At 41.5% G+C, this 21,269-nt stretch overlaps 1 protein-coding gene across 7 annotated transcripts in view; it reads left to right on the forward strand.

The window, feature by feature from the left end:
* The window catches only part of LOC138772604 (ankyrin repeat and sterile alpha motif domain-containing protein 1B-like), a 108,179-nt gene that overhangs the window by 76,680 nt on the left and 10,230 nt on the right, over positions 1–21,269 (forward strand). For 2 of the 7 annotated variants that reach the window (XM_069953134.1, XM_069953126.1), the window contains exons 3-5: positions 581–730; positions 13,646–13,726; positions 14,692–14,763. In XM_069953134.1, the coding sequence (XP_069809235.1) occupies positions 581–730; positions 13,646–13,726; positions 14,692–14,763 (303 nt within the window). Of the gene's footprint in view, positions 1–580; positions 731–3,559; positions 3,692–13,645; positions 13,727–14,691; positions 14,764–21,269 lie in introns of those variants that run through there. The other 5 variants (XM_069953168.1, XM_069953153.1, XM_069953140.1 and 2 more) reach the window with 4 other exon arrangements.

Genomic DNA, 21,269 nt, shown 5'->3' on the forward strand with positions numbered 1-21,269 from the left:
TTTTCTGCCTCTTAGTTGGGTTGCAGCAGCTGGGAAGATTTTAAAGAGTTAAGAATTAGTTACAACTGTAGTATCCTTCACTGAGAAATGTAGAGCTTGTGAGATAATAATAATAATAATAATAATAATAATATTGTTTTTAAATACATAGGTTCAAATGTCCCTCTAGATCGACCTCTCTTTCAGATGTAGATTTTTTTTATGTAAAAAATACTCTCTATTCCCTATCCATAAAGATATCTAGACATTATTATTTTTTATAATTTCAGAGGTTTACTACTCTTACCTTAAAGAAGCCTTTCCTACATTAACAATAAGCTTCCCATTTTCCCCATATACACCCTTGTTGTCTTTTTCTTGTTTCTTGATAACCTTGACAATTCTTTACGTATTGCATGCAGCATTCTGTACGTGTCGTCAACAACCTGTGGTCCTCAACGTGTTGTGGAGCTGTGGCCCGTGCTTGGAGTTTATCCGTGTAGGCCCACAGCAGCTGTCCTCTCTATCATCCTCTGTGGTGTTCCGTGTGTAAATGTTTAAATATTGTACAATCCACTAAACTGACACTTGTTACTTTTAGAGTAAATATGATTTTCAGACAGGAGATTGGGGAGATCAACCTTCCATCAGCCTGCGAGCCCCCAATGAAGCCACGGGCTCCATACCCTTTCAGTACTGGCAACACCATCCAGAAAAGCTCATCTTCCAAGCGTGCGATTACAAAGCCTATGTAAGTATTTCCACGTCTTCTGCTCTTCTTCTCTCCTCCTTAGAAGGAAATTTTTTTATGTCCCGCAGGTTTTTCGCAACTTTTTGAATTGGTTTAATAACTATAGTTGATTGATTTTTGCAGCTCCGTGTGATCTAGGTAAGTCTCCGTTACCAAAGATTCTTTTCACCGTATGCGTTAATCCTGGAACAACAACAAAAAATAATAATAATAATCCTTATGAGTGGAAACACAAAAACAAAAACTATTGCATTTCCTATGGTGAGTCTTTTTTACGGTCTTTGAATAGTTTTAGATGTTTAGGTATAACAGTCAATGTATTTCAATGGGATTTTTTTAAAAAAATTTTGTTGATTCCCATTTTCTAATGTACCTCTTTGTCCCAATTTTTTTTTTTTACTTCAAGTGTCTTAACAGTCTGAATTTTATCAGGTTAGAGGGAGGATAGCTGACAATAGTCAGTCTCCCATTCACTTCTTTTTTTGCTTCTGCTTGAACAGTAAAGAACTCTCCAAGGACCTCTAAATCAGAAACTGAATTGTGGGTAATTTTGGGAAAAAAATAAAAATTATATATATATTTTTTACGTTAAGGGGCTTAATTGGTGTGGGCCACTTCTTCTCAAACTTGTATGTTGACCTAATTTGTGAGCCCTTATGCTGGACATTAACTTGAATTAGTGTTGGCAGAACCTGTAGATTTACGAGGGACTGACCAACCACATGGATGTCAAACTGGTGGCCCTCCAGCTATTGCAAAACTACAATTCCCGTCATGCTTTGACAGCCAAAGCTTTGGCTATCCAGGCATGATGGGAATTGTAGTTATGAAACAGCTGGAGGGCCACCAGTTTGAAACCTATGATAGTAATAATAAGTATGGTGGTCATCCTTAGGGTGGTATGTCACAGGCCGACCAGGGCCTGATCATCGATGTAAACGAGCACCGATCTGCTAGATCGGCGCTCGTTTAATGGGCCTATTCCAATGCCCGACAATCGTTTAGCGAGGGCTGCAGGGACATCATTACCGATGTCCTTGCAGCCCTTGTTTCATACTTTACCTGTCCAGTCTGCAGGTCTTCTCCTTCGGAGCGGCCTGTCTGAACTGACATTCCCCTCAGCCAATCACGGCCCGCAGCGGTCCTGGCCAGTGATTGACGGAGCGGTCTGTGAGCTCAGACAGGCCGCTCTGAAGCTGCTGCAGCACGGGACCGGGAGAAGGAGAAGACCTGCAGCCTGGACAGGTAAAGTATGATGTTTGTGAAATCGACGGCCTGCCGTGCCCGCTATTCCACGCAGCGATGCGCGGGTGGCGACTGATGATTTTAGGTTTGAACCTAAATGAACGATCAGCCAATGACATGATCATCGGCTGGTCGTTCTCTCTATTCCATGGAGCGCTAATCAGCCGAATCGGGCCGATTCGGCCGATTATCGCTCCGTGGAATAGGCCACTTACTCTCCAATAGATGTTGGGGGAGAGAAGGATTGGGCATATTGCATTTTCACTACCCGATCCTTTTGTTCTTGGGAAGCTAAGCTTGCAGTGACTTTCTCCCCTCTCACCATTGAGTACGTATGTATGCACACTTGGTTGAGCTAAGCCGAGAGCTCATATGTATGAAGATCTGGACTGAACCACTGGCCCAATAAGTGTTCAGCCGACAGCTATCTTATGTATAACCAGCTCTACTCTCAATCTCTTCTTAAATGTTTTTTTTCTAGATCAACGGGTATGGCAAAGATATACAGATTTGTAAATGACTTCTATTGAAGAAAAATCAAATCTTTCAGTACTTCAGCTGCTGTATGTCCTGCAGGAAGTGTTGTATTCTTTCCAGTCTGACACAGTGCTCTCTGCCCCCAGGAACTGTCCCCATAGAAAACCTCTCCTGCTCTGGACAGTTCCTGACACAAACAGAGGTGGCAGCAGAGAGCACTGTGTCAGAATAGACCACTTCCTGCAGGACGTACAGCAGCTGATAAGTACTGGAAGACTTGAGATTTGTAAATAGAAGTAAATTACATATCTGTATAACTTTCTGACACCGTTTAATTAAAACCTTTAAGAGACATAACATTTTGGCATGGACAATGACCAGTGGAACGGCATAGGCATCCCATTATGCAGACACAGTATGGAATATTCGTTGAACCATCTTGAATGTGGTAGACGGAAAAGGAAAATGTGCAGCGTTTGTTGACATCAGTATGTAGGCCTGAAGCAACTCATTAAATGCAGCGCGGAAGCATGGTTTATTTACTATGCGACTGTCAGAATGAATAGCCGAGATTGTTCTTGGCTTCTGTTTTTGAGGAGACAACTAGCTCTCTCTCTCAAGCTGTTTTTGAAGCTATTGTGATCGTACATATGTTTACTTCTCGTTTTCACATGTTTTTGTAGGACGTGAAGCTTACGGGATGTGTAGTAGTGGTTTTGGGTTAGAGAACCTTAGGCCACGTTACCAGATGGGACCATTCCCCCATGTGGCCATCAATGCTAATCAATCCCGACAACATTACATAATTATTGGTCACCTCATGGGGGCCTGGTTTTGTGGAAATGTAACCTCACTAGGGGAGATTTATCAAACATGGTGTAAAGTGAAACTGGCTCAGTTGCCCCTAGCAACCAATCAGATTCCACTTTTCATGCCTCACAGACTCTTTGGAAAATGAAAGGTGGAATCTGATTGGTTGCTAGGGGCAACAGAGCCAGTTTCACTTTACAGCATGTTTGATAAATCTCCCCCATAGCCTTATATTTTTGTTCTATGTTTAAATTAACGTTACACATATGGCCATTATAAAGCTATAATCAGTATTATCTGTGATCGATTCATAGAGGCTGCAGGAGAAGCCTCTATCAATCGATCAGGCTGCAAAGCACACAGACATGAAAGGCTTGCGGCCTACAGATGAAGTTAGGAGTCGTATTGTACATCTCGGTGCTGCTAAGGGTAAATCAGCGATATGATGATTTGTAATGCAGAGACATGCCACCTGTTTGACACTTGCATGGTAATGTATAAGAACATTAGGCCTGATATGGGCTAAAATATTTTATATCACCCAAGATTATCTGCCCCCTGAAGACTGGGTTATTAGGTTATACATACTGCAGACATTACATTGTATATAAATCGATAAATTATAGAGACAAAAAGATAATAGACAGATAGATAGGAGATAGATAGATAGATAGATAGATAGATAGATAGATAGATAGATAGGAGATAGATAGATAGATAGATGATAGATAGATAGATAGATAGATAGATAGATAGATAGGAGATAGATAGATAGATAGATAGATAGATAGATAGATAGATAGATAGGAGATAGATAATAGATAGATAGATAGATAGATAGATAGGAGATAGATAGATAGATAGATAGATAGATAGATAGATAGATAGATAGATAGGAGATAGATAATAGATAGATAGATAGATAGATAGATAGATAGATAGGAGATAGATAGATAGATAGATAGATAGATAGATAGATAGATAGATAGATAGATAGGAGATAGATAGATATGGAGATAGATAGATAGATAGATAGATAGATAGATAGATAGATAGACAGGTGATAAATAGATAGACAGAGGATAGATAGTTTGCTCATAGATCTGAATTCTGATTTTTGAAATTCTGCCAAGTTATCTATAAATTTCTCATTTTATATAACTTAGCGTCACTCAAGTTTATCTTTAATCCCACAAACCAACTTTTTGAAGGCATCAGCCAGTGTCCCATTCATATGTAAAGCAGCGGCGTTCATCTGTGCAGAAGCGCACTGGTAAATCTAGGGCACTTGAGCAGATTTTTAAGAACCTTTGATTTAGCCTAGTTGAACATTGAGTGTTTTGAGGAACGATTATTCTGCGAGACGTGTCATTAGCCAAAGCAACATGTACCTTAGGTGACATCTGAAGATTAGGCTTTGTTGTTTTTTTTTCTATTTTTTTTAGAATAGAAGGGCACTTAAGGTGACCCGCGAGAATTTTACACTATGTTTGGCATAGGATTGGATAGGATTGGATTGGATTGGGTGGATGTTGTAGTACATACTGAAAAAACGGTTGGCCACAATGGTTTACACAGAGTGTACACTGCTGAAACTCTGAACGATCAGCTATAGACCGTTGGAAAACATTGCAGTATGTGTTTAGTTTCCTTGCAGCGCCACCACAGGCAAAATGGAACATTACATAGTGACCATTTATCTAGTGAACTCCCTCTACTAACTTAAAGGGAGTAGTCCTATATCAACTAACATACTCTGTTTCCCTGAAAATAAGACCCAGCAAAGTTTTTGTTTGAAAGCATGCCCGCCAAACAGAACACCAGGGCATGCAGGGCGTCCATTGCAGAACAGATGCATGCAAGACATGAAGACCGTCTCCTGCCGCCAACCTCGATCTACCCTTCCGAAGCTGTCATTTGTAAATGTGCAGACATGGTATTAAAAGGGCGGTCACCTGCCGCCATCCCCGTTGTCCACTATTGCCAAATGTAGAGCTGTACACAGTCTACCATTATCCTGCTGGCATACCTGCTGGCATACTGAACGCTGTCCCTGCTGTGCTCTATGAATGTTCTGTGGGGAGCTCCCCCTGGTGGCTGGAAGCTGCCATACCGTTCACTGTCCCTGCTGTGCTGTGGTGAGCTTCCCCGATGACCGCAAGCTGCCATACCGTACGTTGATGTTTGTGTGTTACTTTATTACCCCATCACAAATGACCCCAAAACTTTTTTACACTTTTTTATTTATAGTTGTAGAGTTTTGTTGCTTTCGCACTTGCTGGTATTTAGGTTACTCCGCAGAGATTTCTTCCCCATCTAAACCTGTTTCTTTTTCTGGACACAGCGAGGATGACGTTCGCAGGTTTAAAAATAGAAAGCCAAAAATAACAGGTATTTCTAGTCTCCTAAAGCAGTACTGATATAGTCCCCGGGCGATTCTGCCAACCTAAACATGAAACCGAATTCTACAGCTGATTTTTTTTTATTTTAATTTTCTTGGTTAAACTGTTTGTAATTTGTGTTGCGTTGTGATCCTGAGATTCGATGCTACTATTAAAGTGTCACTGTCGTTAATTTTTTTTGCAGAAATTAATAGTCCAGGCGATTTTAAGAAACTTTGTAATTGGGTTTATTAGCCAAATATGCCATTATCTGCATGTAAAAAGCCTTTTCCCAAGTCCCCCCCCTCCTCTCCTTTCTGTCATCCACTGCTCAGAATCAGGAAATCTCGACTGTTTTTCATCAGTGGGATCTGTCTGGTCTATGAAGAGGGGAGGGGGAAGAAGCGAGATTAACGGGCAGCAGAGAGCCGAGAACAAAGGATTGCTCAGCAGGGGAGCTATTCACAGTGCTATTCAGAGGTCAGAGAGGTCAGTGGTGACTGTCAGAGGAGAGAGCCTGTGATGTGAATGTAAATTAACTCTTTGTTCTCCTGTTTTTTTGCCTTTACTGTCTCTCTCCATAGGAAAACCATAAAGACAGAGGAAAAGCTTCAAACTGCCTTTTCATGATAACAAAAAAATAATAATTTTTTGGCTAATAAACCCAATTACAAAGTTTCTTAAAATCGCTTGTCCTTGATTTCTGCAAAAAAAAATGTAACAACACTTTAAGCATTGAAAGAAGGAGTTAAAGAAGCACTCCCACCATTTTTTTGCCTGTATAATGCATACCCACCACCAGTATTCCCGCTGTGTCATCTGTTTCATCCCAGCTCTGCTGCATCCATACACATCAGCAATGTATTTGGATCAACCATTGTCTTGACTTTCAGATCTGTTCAGATCCCTGCATTAGAACATGATCATCACTGATGGTATTCTTGATGGTGACCCCCATTGAGAGCACAGAAACATGAGTAATTTCAAGTGGGTCACCCTGAGATCACAGATAGATAGGAACAACTAAATACTAGTTAATACTAGCTCAAGTGTATATATATATATATATATATATATATATATATATATTTGTAAATACTATGTAAATACTGTGAAAAACCTGCACAATTGTTTTAATTTTTTTTTATTTTTAAGAACTCATGCCGTAGTGGAAAATGATACCACTTTACACTATACTTTTGTATATCACTTCTCCCTCTTTTTTCAGCTGAGCATTTTTTGAGTGAATGAAAACATTCATGGTTTAAATTCAGAGGATGAACACTCATGCTGAATATATCTTGCTTGGAGTGCACTGACATATGTCTGGCAATCTGGCGTAGATTTTTTTTTTATTTCTTGGAGGAATGGGGGGAGGGGGGTTAAGAATCAGCAATTCCATGGTTATTCTCTGGGTTTCATTTTGATTTCATTCTCCGTGTCGTAGGTGGTGGTGACAGGTAGTGACAGATTATCTTTGTTCTGTTGGTCAGTAGAAACATTTTTTCAAGGGGTTGATATGAAAGCATACTACTAGGAATAACTTTTTCTGAATTTCCCCTGATGACAATATCAGTACCAAACTGCAAAATATGTCGGTGCTAACAAAAAAAAGGAATGGGAATGAAAAATAATAAATATCAGTTATTAAAATTTAAAGGAGTCGTCTAGGCTTTCTTCCAGATACAGCGCCACTCTCAGCTTGAATGTAGTATTGCAGCTTAATTCCATTAAAGTGAATAGAGCTGAATTGTAATACCACACGCAACCTAAGGACATGGGTGGCGCTCTTTTTGCAAGAAAGTAGCTGTGCTTTTTCTAATCCTAGATAACCCCTTTAAACCATATACAAGCAAGGATAATCCAAAAATAACTCTACAAGCTTGCTGGGAATTTTATCCTCCCTGTCATTAATCTGTAGCTGCCGTCAGCAAAGGTGGCATTCGTGTAATCCCAGCGGCATCATTAGATGGATGCAGATGTTGTTATGCAATTTTGCTTGAAAGGGGGTGCCTCACTCCTCTAAGGGCTTTGTTTATCTGCACTACAACTCCCAGCATTTCTCGGATGATGGAGGTTGTAATCCTATAAGAGTTGCACGGATGTCATAGACTGGATGATCTGGCCGTTTTGTATGTTATCCCCAGCATTGTCTGTACTGGTGAGGATCCCATGAGCCCAGTCAGCATTGTCTTCACACGGCGTTGTGTGTTTTCATAAAGAAGTGACCTAAATCTTTCACAGGCCGCTCTATGCCGCAGCTGCAGATGCAGTTCCGGGAAAATAAATAGGCTTTTCAGAGCAAATGAATGCCGCTCATTCTTAAATGTCAATGATGTACTTTCTTAAGAATGAAGAATGTCCAATAGCATAATTAAGGGATTGTAGAAGGCGGAAATTGTTGGTCCGGGTCCCTTCTATACTGATGATTCCGTCTGACCCGGCCACTCGATAGAGTTTTGGTTTCCTGTTATTTTATCTCTACGCTTCACCAGAATGTGTGGATTAGACTTTGAAAAGTTAGATTTTATTTTTACAAAAAGATGAAGTAACCCGGAGCTTGTCTGCTAAGACTTTGCTTTACTTGTAAACACACCTAAGTAACTCACTAATGTAATACAGGCCTGGACAGGAGTCAGTTCAGGTCACCGGGCCTGGACATGGGTCACTTCAGGTCACCAGGCCTGGATATCGGCTATTTTATGTGACCAGGCCTGGACATGGGTCATTTCAGGTCACCAGGCCTGGACATGGGTCAGTTCAGGTCACCAGGCCTGGACAGGAGTCAGTTCAGGTCACCAGGCCTGGACAGGGGTCACTTCAGGTTATCAGGCCTGGACATGGGTCAGTTAAGGTCACCAGGCCTGGATATGGGTCAGTTCAGGTCCCCAGGCCTGGAAATGGGTCAGTTCAGGTCACCAGGCCTGGAAATGGGTCAGTTCAGGTCACCAGGCTTGGACAGGAGTCAACTAAACACCTATAAACCCATCCGATATGCAAATAAACAAAAATATCAAATGAATTGGTACAAGAAAACTTTATTGGAAAATATCGCAACAATAATAGGGACAAGAAAAAATATATAAAAACAAACAAAGACCTGGGAGGTGGGAGACCAAGCATGAGGAAAAGGTATATGTTTACAAAATAAAGTGCAGGTGCATATCTTGGATACTCATAAATTTGCCATATACAGCCTGGTTATAAGCATATTATAAAGTGCAAGTGCTCAAACATTACTAAAAACATAGGCTGCATAGCTCAATGAAGCACAGTATAGGCAAGTGCACATAAACAACATTACCCAGGGATATAGTTCCCAAAGCCTCAGGCCTCCCACCTCACACTCCTCCAAATACATGAAGCGGATGTGGACACCGCCTAAATCTTCATTTTCCGGTCTCTTAACCATCTGTTTAAGCGGAACAATAAGGAAAGAAACCACTAACATCTTAGAGCTACAATTTCACACTAAGAATCAGATTCCATATATTAGGAACCAATTTTTTAAATATATTGGATCCACGTATATGTGGATCTGGTAATGAGACGGATCAGTGGTGGACGGATGAACAGATGCCCTGGCGATTATTTTTAAACTTTCTATTGATTGCCCTCAATGCTACTAGAGTTTAGGAATGAGTGAGATGACTTGAGGATATTTGGGTTTGGGTTTTAGTGCAAACCCAATTCCCATCCAATAAAGAGAGGGGGAGGGAGTAACACATACCCATGGGCTGCGGTCTTCTTTCACTTTCTTTGTACCGGGACAGGCAATTAGCGGCTGCAGCGGTGTTCCACCTCAGCTGCTGATTGGCTGAGCGGGCATTGCAGGAGCAGACCCTGCCTATCAATCGCTGTGTGTCGAGTCTACTGAAGAAAGAAAGGAGTGACGGTTGAGCTCAGGAAGATAAACTAAAAAAACGCAGAAACAATATCACATGTTCCCAGTCGAAGGTCTGGCTAGTTCACTGATGTTGAGAAACACTTGATGATGTCCCTGCAGTATTTTTGCTGAAGAAAGAAGACTGGAGCTCAGGAGGGTAAGTATGACCCCTCTCCCCCCCAACACAGCACAGTCTGGCCCTTAGGGTGTGAAAGGGGTATTCCAGGAAAAAAAATAACTTTTCCCTATCCACAGGATAGGAAAAAAGTAGGAGATTGTGGAGGTCTGACCTCTGTACCTCCCGCCGAACTCCGTATCGGGTCGCACCAGCTCTATTCTGAATAGTACAGCTCTATTAATTCCTATGGAGCGACGGAAAGAGCCTTATGCGCCGGTAAGGAGGTCGGACCCTCATGATATCCTACTTTTAAGGAAAAAGGATAGGATAGGGGGGAAATTAATTTTTCCTGGAATACCTCTTTAAGTGGAGATGCATAACCCCCTGGGACTTTAATTTCAGCAAGTTTGGTAGCGTTAGTGGCTTGGTGCTATTCCTCCATAGATAGAAGGTGTCTAAGGTGGTTGGCTGGCTTGGGTTAGGCCTGGGTACGGACTGTTTGAGAAACACCAATAGGTCGTTCAAATGTATCGTTACATCCAATCCTTGTAGTCATAGAAGACCCAGATGCCCCTCTGACACCAAGTATCGTAAATGGCACAAGGTCAATGTGGGGCCCTGTTACTGATTCTGCCTTAGGTAAGGAGAGTATCCAGCCGGGATCTTGTTGCGGCCTCACTTATCAGTCTATGCTTCTTCCATAAATGTGACAAGTTATAATAATTGTATTACGGTCAATTACTTTATCAAGGAGACAACCTAGAAAAGATGCTGAAATGATGAGACGGGAGATTAAAAGTCTCGCTAAGTGTCCCTGTCATGGATCAAAACAGCAAATGTTTAACATGATGATTTGTTCCTAATAGTAAAGATGGCTATTTATAGCGGACTGAAAAATGAAAGTTGTCATTCCGAAAAAGAGGAGAGATTTAGGCGAGGAGATTGACATGTTTTGTAAACGTTGCTTATCTATGGTTGGTTATGTACGCTATGTATTATGTATATATGACTAATTGCACCTATTCACAGGAGGTGATATGACTGAACATGCTCAGTAAATACCTTTAAAGGAGTTGTCCGGAGACTTATGTTTTTGGTTAAAGGGGCTAATAAAATAATAGAGGCTATACTTACCTACCACCATAATTCTACAGTGCCCAGTTCCTGCTGTTCAACACTTCCTGGTAAGGTCTCAGTACAAAGAAGTGCCTGCTTAGCCAATGACTAGCTTCAGCAAACACCAGACTCAGGCAGTGATTGGGTAAGGCGGCACTTACTTGTGCTGAGACAGAGACCAGGAAGTAGTGAGCAGCGGGGACCAGTGGAGGCAGAGGATCATGGTGGGTGAGTACAGTATTATTTTTTTGGCCCAGTCTTCAGCCCAACCGCTTTAATATTTTTCAATTTGAAGGGGTTATCTAGGATTAGAAAAAATACAGCTACTTTCTTATAAAAAAAAGAGCATCACCCCTGTGCCCAGGTTGTCTGTGGTATTACAATTCAGCTCCACTTACGTCAATGGAACTGAGCTTAAGGACCACACACAAAAAAAAGCGGTCATGTTTTTCTAAGCCTGGACAACTCTAAAGGGATTATGCCAGATTTTAAAGTTGTGGGGTCTATCCTCAGAATAGGCCGTCAATAGTAGATGGAGGTCCAACTCCAGGTCCCGCTAATCATTTCTTGGAAGGGGCGGCGTCCTGAGAATGGGCCATCAATTGTGAAAAGCCTGCATTACCCCAAAATGTATAGGAGATCATCTGTTGCTTTATGACTGTAAAGGCCGCCATTTTGGAACCAGTATTAATTCTCATTGAATAATTGGGAAGTTTTCTTTAGTTCAGGGATGGGGAACCTTCGGCCCTACATCTGTTGCAAAACTACAATTACCATCAGGCCTGAACAGCCAAAGCAAAACTTTGGCTGTCCAGGCCTGATGGCAATTGTAGTTTTGTAACAGCTGGTGGGCCAATGGTCCCCCATTCCTGCTTTAGTAAGTTGAAAGACTATGTACTGTTTTAAATATAAGTCTATTTTACAACACGGTTGCCCCCACTATATGGTTTAGTGTCCACTATTTTGCAGTACTCTACATAGCCACAAAGTTAAATTATGAAAAATTCTACTCCCACCACAAGGAGAGCCTAGGAAAGGACTGAATACTGCTTTATTATAGGATTCAATGTATAAACAGTATGCAGTAAGCTCCTCAGCACCTCTAGTGGTCACTTTAGGTAGTTAGAATTTTATAATTTTACTTTAAGTTTATGTAAATCTTTTAGGTAAAAATGTATGACTTTTCACTTTGATAAATCTATGTAATATAATTTAATATTTTTTTCTTTTTGCACAAGTATTATCTCTCAGGCCATATAGAATATAATATTTAGGCACTTTATCTTTAGTCTTCTCCTGCCCAGGACTCTGGTTACCCAACCTCTTTTTCCTCTTCCGTTTGTGATCCTTTGATTCCTTTGCTCCTTACAGATTCCTTCTTCCTATCCCCTGTTATGCATATTACCTCCTTCAGATCTTCACCCTCAAGGGTCATTCTCATTGGGTTCATTCTGGGAAGGCACAAGAAGTGCCAATGCATCCCTGCTTGAACTGAGAACCTTTGCATTATTTATACTCTTGGAATGGAGCGTGAGCGGCTGGGTATTCATTAACACAGCATGAGCTTTTATGAATACTGATGCTCAATGACAAAAAAAAAAGCTGTAATCCATAGACGTTATCAACTCGAGCTAAAATTTCAGCCACTGCTATGGGTTACATCTCATTTATCCTTCACTAGTCTTCATAAAAACTCCCAAGTGGGCTACATCATGATGATTGATGACCACATTGCTTTAAGTCATTGCCGTAATCCCACTACCAATGACCCGGTAAGGTTAGTCCAATGAGATAACCCAATGTCATCCAGACAATTCAAATTCTACTGAAATTTTTTTCCCTTTTATTGATTTTTTTTTTTTAAATTTAACGTTCTCCACCTCGGTCAATTTTTATTAGAATTCGAGCTTCATCCGGCAATGACGAAAAAGAAATGTGACTTCAATGTGAACACCATTTTACCCACGTCACATTTATAATATGCACTGAAGATCACCATTTTCACCTAGACATACAAAACCCACATTTGGGTTTAGAAAAGGCATAAATATAGAAAAAAAAAACCATATATATATACACGGGGTGAAGTTCTTGCTTTGACACCTTTCACAGCTTGGATTCTCAGCCGTGATGGGTCAACCTTACCACCAACTTATTTCTCTGGAAGATTCTAAACCTTGTTGAAATTGGACTAATATCGACTATCAATATTAAAAGCGTTGAAATAAAAAATTTCACTAAAAAACAATATACTAATCCAGAGAAATAACTAAAAAAAATTCCTTTGTTTATTTCTGAGTGAGTAAAAAAGTGGTATTCTTTAAAGCACTGCCCTATTATAACTATTATATTATAAGTGTTGAGTGAACTTGGGGAAAGTTAGGGTTGGTGACGTTCGTCCAAATGCGAGCGCTTTGCATTTAACTCCCAGCACCTGGAAAAGTTTGATGCCACCCTAGGACATCCTCGAAAATATGGATACAGCCATAGGCCATAGGATAAATTCGTGTTTTCCTGGCAGCCCTAGGGCAGCATCCAACTATTCCAGTTATTGGGAATCAGATGCTGAGCGTTCAGGTTCGGACGAACGTGACGAACCCCAACTTTCTGCAAGATCGCTCAACACTATTAAATAAAATACAAAATTAAAAAAATTAAGTGAACCATGGCCATTTTCTAATTTCTAATTTGTCATCTTGCGAAATGGTCACCCAGCATGGAACAGTAACTTTACACCATTGGAAATGCATGTTAAATCATGGGCAGGGGCAAGATGCTTTAAGGCCTTTTCTCTAGGGTCATTGTTATTTTTCTACACAAAAAAAAGGATTCCTTTGTTTGTCTAGTTTCAGAAAATGTCTAGTATGTTTTTCTTTGTTTAGAGCATGCCATTTGGGGGAAAGTATGGACCCATATTAAAACCCGTTGCTCACCCCCAGTGTTCCTGGTCTGAGATGATAAAGGTATATAGTGCACTTATATTTCCTTCACTTTGTTACGTGTTAGGTAAAACAGAAAAAAAAAATTCTGAGGATGTCTTGTTAACATTGACCCCAGGTACAGCAGTTTTGTCAAAGCTGATGGACATAATTTTATGTTATCCGTTATCACATGAACGTAATTTCCTTGCAAAATATTACATTGATTAAACAGAAGGGACGAATGCGGACCCCATCGCTGTACCATATGATTTCATAGCTATCGATCCATTATACAACTACTTTAATATGATATGTTACACAAATGGGGTTGACATCTGGGAAATGTATTGTGGCAATGAAATTGTATCTAGTTTATTTACATATATTAGGACTATATGCCACAATCACTAGTGTTAGCCGATAACATAACTTTAGTGACTGGTCTTTCCTCTTCACTTATGACATACCCGTATGTCAGTTCTGTAGAATACACAGTGGAGGAGATTTATTAAAACTAGTGCAAGAGAAAAACAAAAGTTTTCCATAGCAATCAATCAGGTCGCTGCTTCATTCGCAACGTGCCGTAAATCGATGACAGCTGGAATCTGATTGGTCGCCACGGATCGCGCCACTGTTTTTGGTTGTACTAGTTTTAGTAATTTTTCTGTCTTTTTAATTTGATAAATCTCCCCCTGCATATATCTTTCCCCTGCATAATAATTTCTATGGAGCAAGGAAACTATCGATAGATTTGGTTTGCGCTGTAGTTGACTTGCTGACTGGCAGGGTTGATCGATATTTTGTAACTACAATGTGATGTGAGATGTTGTATTTAAACATTTTTTTAAGTCTTATTGTTGTTAGTTGATCAGTGGATTTTCGGCAGTGATTTGCGTCATTCCATTCACCATATTTATTTCGAAGTATATTGACGTCTCACCCGGGCAACTCCATTATATGTTCTGCTGTGTGTTTTCATCATCCGTCTAAATTGGTTTCTTTTTTAGTATTTAGGATCAATGCTGATAAAGGAATTGAGAGGAACGGAGTCAACACAAGATGCCTGCTCGAAAATGAGGGTAGGTTACTTTTTATTTTGAAAATTCAAATTTTATTTAAAATTTTTAGGGTCAAATCTGACCTGTCAATTACCCCACACCCAAACTGAGGGCAATAGGGGATCTGTTTCTGGAGGAAAGCAGACATGTTTCTCTAAGCATGGATAACCCACTTAAAGCGAATGTACCATCAGGTTCCAGGGCACCGGTCTGGCTTGGAGCACTGGGGGCGAGCCTGTCATGCCCAGTGTAATGAAACCCCTCCCCTCGGTGATGCAGCTCCATTGATTTTAATGGAGCCACGTCACAGAGGGGAGGGGAGATCGTCACACTTGAAGCCACCGGGCTTTTGTATATGTAAAACAGGGGTGGGGAACCATTGGCTTTCCAGTTGTTGCAAAATTATGACTCCTTTCATGCCTGGACAGCCAAAGTCTTAATGAGAATCATAATTTTGCAACAGCTGGAGGGCAGCAGGGTTCCCCATCCCTGTGATAGAGGATAAGCTGATCTCTAGGGGTCTGACCGCTGGGACACCCAACGATCCTGAGATCAATTTGACACCCCCTATCATGAGGTCTTAGAAGTCAGAAGACTTACTAGGGGGTATTACCAAAGCAAAGAGAGGTATAGTATGGGCCCATGGATTTGAGCCCATACTATACCTCTGGCCCATGGATTTCTATATTGACATGATTGGTCATAAATGTACAATTACTGGGACATCCACCATTGTCTCCATCTGTCCCCTTGACTTTGGATGAAGTAGGGCATGGTTTACCACCACTTCTCGTGTGATGAGATGGTATGGGAAGCTTCTGACCCCCCATTCTAGTGACCATGAGGATTGCATTTAAAACCCGACACCCATCACCCCTAGCCAATCAGCTGTTCAAGTGAATGGCAGCTGAGCTGCAGTAACCAGGTGTAGCCATTACACTAAGTTTTCAAGTTGGGTTTTGCAAGCACCTCCTTCATTCATCTCAAATTTGACAACGCCCCCTATTTATTGCACATTTACATACACCCCATCTCCTTCGAGGTCCAGGCCTCTGTGGCTGTTGGCACATATATAGTTTTTGCTTGGAAATAAGAATCCTATTGCTATTCTGTATAGCATGTCTGAATATACTCCGCAGTCAGCGTTACATAAATAAAGAAGGTGCGTTGCACCTTTTTCATTATTGTTGGATTTTTTTTTTGTTTTCTTACTTCTGCCTTTTACTGGAACTGAACTAACACAATTATCATTACAAAGCGAATATAAAATAAAGCTGCGGGGAGGCACTTATTTGTCTCGATTGCTGAAATCAGTTGATATTTTGCTCATTATTGCTAGAATTTTGTTGGCTGGGAAGTAGCTGTTTTTCTGTGCACTGCAGATACATATAAAGGGAATAGGAAGGAAAGCGCTACCGTGCAACCATCAAAATATGTTGACTCCTATAGCAACATAATTCTTATGTTGTTCCTAAATCATGACGCAGTATAGGCCAGCTTGGTGTTCATAGAACTTAATCTGGGCTAGAGATTGTTATTCTTTGTATGTGAACCACATAGGGGGAAGATTGGCAGTTCATGTTCCCCAGGAGCTGTGTTCTGGGGGCATAAGGTTTTGGCCATGGTATTGAGATAACCTGAATCTTTGCCATGGCTGAAGAAAAACCTAGGTTGATTATGTTGACTAGGCTAAGATATAAGGTTGAAGCTCTTCTTGGTGGGTACTTCTACTTCTACTACATTACAGTCCCCAGTCAGCCACAATGGTAACAGAAGTGGAATAACCATGCTTACTGCCGAGCTATGGTTGACCTCCAAGATTCAAGAGCAATGTTCTGACTTTTTTTAGGCCCACTTGGTTCTCCTTAACTCATGGCCTCACAGGTGTCACTCCTTCTGTTAAGGTTTAGGTGCATATCACTCAGCCTCCATTTTGGAGCGCCACTCACCAACATAGGTCCATGACACTGCTCCCACCTGTAGCTTTTGCTATGGCATCTCTAGTAGAGAAGGAGACTCTTACCTCATGCTCATGTTCTTTACTGGTCCTTGCTTCATCACCAAAGCCTTCACCAGTAGATAGAGACTCTTCTCTTAAATTCTTCCAGTGAATGAACATGTTTGATTCCCTGCTAAGAACCATGTCATGGTATACGCATGTAGAAGTGGGACCCCTTTATCTTGTTCTCTTCTAGAGGATGCCAGTGTTTCTCTTTCTGCAGCTCTTACTATAACTCTTCAGGTTGCCTTCTTCTTTACCTAGAGCAGCAGCTTCTACCTAAACCCTAAACAGGGGGATTCCTGCACTCGCATGGCTTGTGCCACATGTCTCTAACTAGGCCCCCATTTGACAATTTTATCTCGCTCTTCCCCTTGTCTCAGAGCTAGTGCTTCCCCAATCAACTCTTACATATGGCACTGGCTCATCTAGGGGGCAGCACTTCTCCCTTGTTAGAGCATTATGACCATTTTACCACACATTGGGGCCATAGAGCTATGACAAACTGGATTTAGAGATTTGCTAGGCTACACTTCTGCATACATTCATATAATGGATGCAGCTGTAATTCATGGGCTTTTGGCTCAGAGTACCCCCTCTAAATATAAAGAAATTTTAGAAATTGCTGCCATTTTGGTTGCTTAGCAATAACTCATAATTTGTGGCAGGAAAAGTGCTGAAAATATTTTTACAGAAAGTGGATGACCTGGTTTCTGTTGATGGACTGACAGCTGTGTTGTGTGTCGCACCTTTATGTGCTCTTTTCTTTAAAAAAAACAAAAACAAGTGAAAGAATAAAATCCCAGAGGTTGTGTATGAGCAGAAAATCACTAACTATATACTCTTTAGAAAAAGAAATACTCAAAGATTTGTTATGCAGAAAAAAGGACCCCAAACCCGGTGCCCCCATTATGCTTAGAGCCAGTGTCGGATGGGGGTATCTGGGGCCCACCAAAGGGAATGATCCTGGGAGCCCACCAATGAAGAACCAGTGAGAACTGACATGTCAGTCAGTGTTAGTGCAGGGGGCCCACCGTAGGATCCACCGGTCTTCCAGTGGGCCAGTCCAACACTGCTTAGAGCTCCCCACTGGTAAGAAATCAGATTTACCATCATGACAGTAAGAAGGATCCGAAAGTCTATGTCATTCAAAGATCCCCCATAATGATGGCCAGAAGGCCCCACAGAGGATGACCAATCAGAGTCCCTGGCAGAGAACCCCAATGTGTGGTGACTAGAATGCCCTAGTGCACCACTTCCTTCCTGTTATTTCTATTTTTGAGGGTCAGAAATAGAGACAAGCGAGCCAGGCTGAGGTTCAGGTACATATGAACCCGAACCATCACCATTTGAATCCAGCTGTCTTCCCGGTCCATGGGGAAGGTGGAGTCCCACCTGAAAAACAGGGATACAGCCTATACAGTCAATGGTGGCCTCTTTAAGGAGCCATGAAACATATTTTTATAAGTCAAACCAGAATGTCCTCCAGAAGGAAAAGAGAATCTCCTGGAGTATATTTTAGCTTGACTATTAACCCCCAGTCATGTCATCAGTTGTAGGTAGCTTCTCTGCAAGTCAATGATGGTCTCTGTAAGAAGCCATGAAACATGTTTGGAGATTATAAACTAATCCAGAGTCTCCTCCAGAAGCAAGAGGGACTCTCCCAGAGGAGATTCTGACTGGGCTATTTACCCCCCAGTCATGTCTGGTGCCACCAATTGTTGGTATCTTTCCTGTAAGTCAATGAAAGGACCTTTAAGGAGCCATGAAACATGTCTGGACATTTTGGCTTGGCTATTAACGCCTAGTCATGTTACAGGGCTGAGCATTGACCACCCGAGATTCTACCTCCAGTAGGTGGCACCACCGAGCTCTCTTCCTCCGTCCTTTTCTACCCCGTTGTCCCATGGGCACCATCGTCACTGTTGGTGTGTACGCCACTGGCCTTTGTATACTGACCGGTCTGAATGGCCTATGCACCTTACATGATTATATGATTTTATTTTAGGGAACAAATATTTTTTTTCAATTCCCTAAAAGATTTCCTTTGTGCAGCCCGAGGTTGTAAGACATCCAGTCGCGGCTGCTTATTGATTTGTTTCCTATGTACACAAAGGGATCCATAGCTACAAATACAAAAGCAGGAACGGTCCGCTATTCTACCACAGCCCCGTCCCATTATAATGTTACATTATACAGATGCCTTTCTCTTACATAATATACAGCCACCTGCCAGTCTAATGGATAGACTGAAGGGAAGAGCAGGCCCGGCGCTCCTGTGACTTTGAGAAATGGAGACAATTGGCCGCCGCAGTGAAAAAAAAAAAAAAATCAATGTATCTCATGACAATTCCCAAACGGGGTTCAAGCGCCGGCCCTTTTTCTTTCAAAGCACTATAAGCGCATTGATTTTCATTATAGTGCTGTACACTATTACTTTCATTCTTCACTTCTTTGAGGGAAAAGCATCCGGTGGGTTTATTAAAGTCAGAGATTGAATAGAAACAAGATTCGCTGTCAGCCAACCGGAGGTTTTAGCAGGTGACATCCCATAATACCGACCCCTAGAGTGCTCTGTTTTTCTTTTCAAAAGATTAATTCAGACAAATGATCTTGATTAGTCCTTGTGCATTATAGATGGAGCTTCGCTCACAATAGACATTGCCTTTGTTCGATGCTTGGAGGATTTTTTCGTGTATTTTTTTTTTTTTTTTTTAGTTTTTTTCTCTCTTCATTAGTATTTTTAACATTTACTCTTAAATATTTCAATGCAAACGCTAAAGTTATAGTTGGTTATAGTTATATTAAAATAATTTATATAATTATTTTTGGAGGAAAGTGACACCACTGTAGTCACTCTACCTCCTGCCCCAGCTTCTGATTTAATCAGTATTTGCCCCAGTCATGGGTAACATAGCAGGAGGTACCCATGCCGTCACAGTATGGGCCACTTGTTTTAGAATAACAAATATCCACCATATGTATTTCCTACAGTCCGCCTATATTTTTTATAGTCATAGCTAGGGATGGTCCGAAACTGCCGAGGTTCGGGTTCGTATGAACCCGAACGCTCGGCATCAGATTCCCACTGTCTGCCCACACCGTGGACCGGGTGGATACAGCAGGAGGCCTATGGCTATGGCTGTATCCCAGTTTTCCAGGCGGTCCTCCCGCTGTATCCACCCCCTCCACAGAGCGGGCAGACAGCGGGAATCATTACCGAGAGTTTGGGTTCGTACGAACCTGAACTGAACTCGGTTCGGACCATCCCTAGTCATAGCCATTAGTTCACCTCATATGGTGTCTAGTAGTAGGAAGCTTCTTTTAAAAGAGAGCAGTCCAGATTTTACTGTAGAGTAGGCCACACAGGGTTTGTCTGGCTCCATTGATTTTGACATTTAGAAAAAGCCAGTGCAACTAGTTACTGACCAAGGTCTCTGTGTATACCTATGAGATGCAGGTTCAGCCTCTCATTGTGATAGGTTTCTCCCTGTTAGGCTGCATTTACATATTGCATTGTGGATCCACAAATACGGGCCTATTCATTTCTATGGACCCTTATACACATCCACAATTGTACAGATTCGTATTAGGCCACAATCCGCGCCGCAAAAAGAAAGGCATGCCCTAGTGCTGACTGTATTTGCTGCACAAATGACCTATAGTCAACAAAGGGGTTTCGAGCAACCACGGACAGGTTGTGGGTGCACATTTGTAGTCCTGTCTGTAGCTGCGGGTCTGTGGCTATAAATGGAGTTGTTGGTGTAAGAATGTAGACCTAGAATGTACATGTAGGAGACAAGGGAAAGCAGTGTCAAGCTGCATCTCATAGGACACACTATAGAATCTGCACACAACATATAAAAAGAAGAGGCAATGTGAGTCAGGGAAGTTTTATAACTTAAGCTAACCATTGTATACACTCAATGCTCAATATGTTCACACACTACTGGGAGGTTCAACAAACAGTATAGGGTATATGGGGGCCTCCTGAATCTCTACCATTTGGTAGGGACTGAAGTGCTTGTTTAAGGTGACTCCCGTCCACCTACTAAACTCTTGTGCAACTGCTCAAATTGCTCATACGTGGAAAGTGAAATATTGTTGGCTTATTGCTTACTATACTTTAGTAGATTACTTGAAGTAGGGGAGGAATGACTGCATAGAAGACTCTCTTTAGACACAACAGCGCCCCTTCTTGGCAGGAGAGTGATACGTCCCATGTAGTCTCATAAGTCACACACCCCTAAGGCTAGCTATGGTCACAGGAACTTTTAGAAGCTTATTAAGGGCCATCAGCGAGCAAAGTATTTAGAGTAAACCCTAGGCTAGGGTCACATCTGTGTTAGAGGCCTCCATCATAGAACTGGATAAAAAAGCATAGTCATAGTCATAGTCATATTTTTTTGTCCAGTTAAAATCCATTGAAATGACGGACAGAAAACCCAAGAGACCCCATTAAAGTCATTGGGGTCTGTTATCAACTGGCCAGCTCTATATACCGCTGCTGAACAGATGTAGGCCCCAT

The sequence above is a fragment of the Dendropsophus ebraccatus genome, chromosome 1, assembly GCF_027789765.1.
Source record: "Dendropsophus ebraccatus isolate aDenEbr1 chromosome 1, aDenEbr1.pat, whole genome shotgun sequence".
Lineage (NCBI taxonomy): Eukaryota > Metazoa > Chordata > Amphibia > Anura > Hylidae > Dendropsophus > Dendropsophus ebraccatus.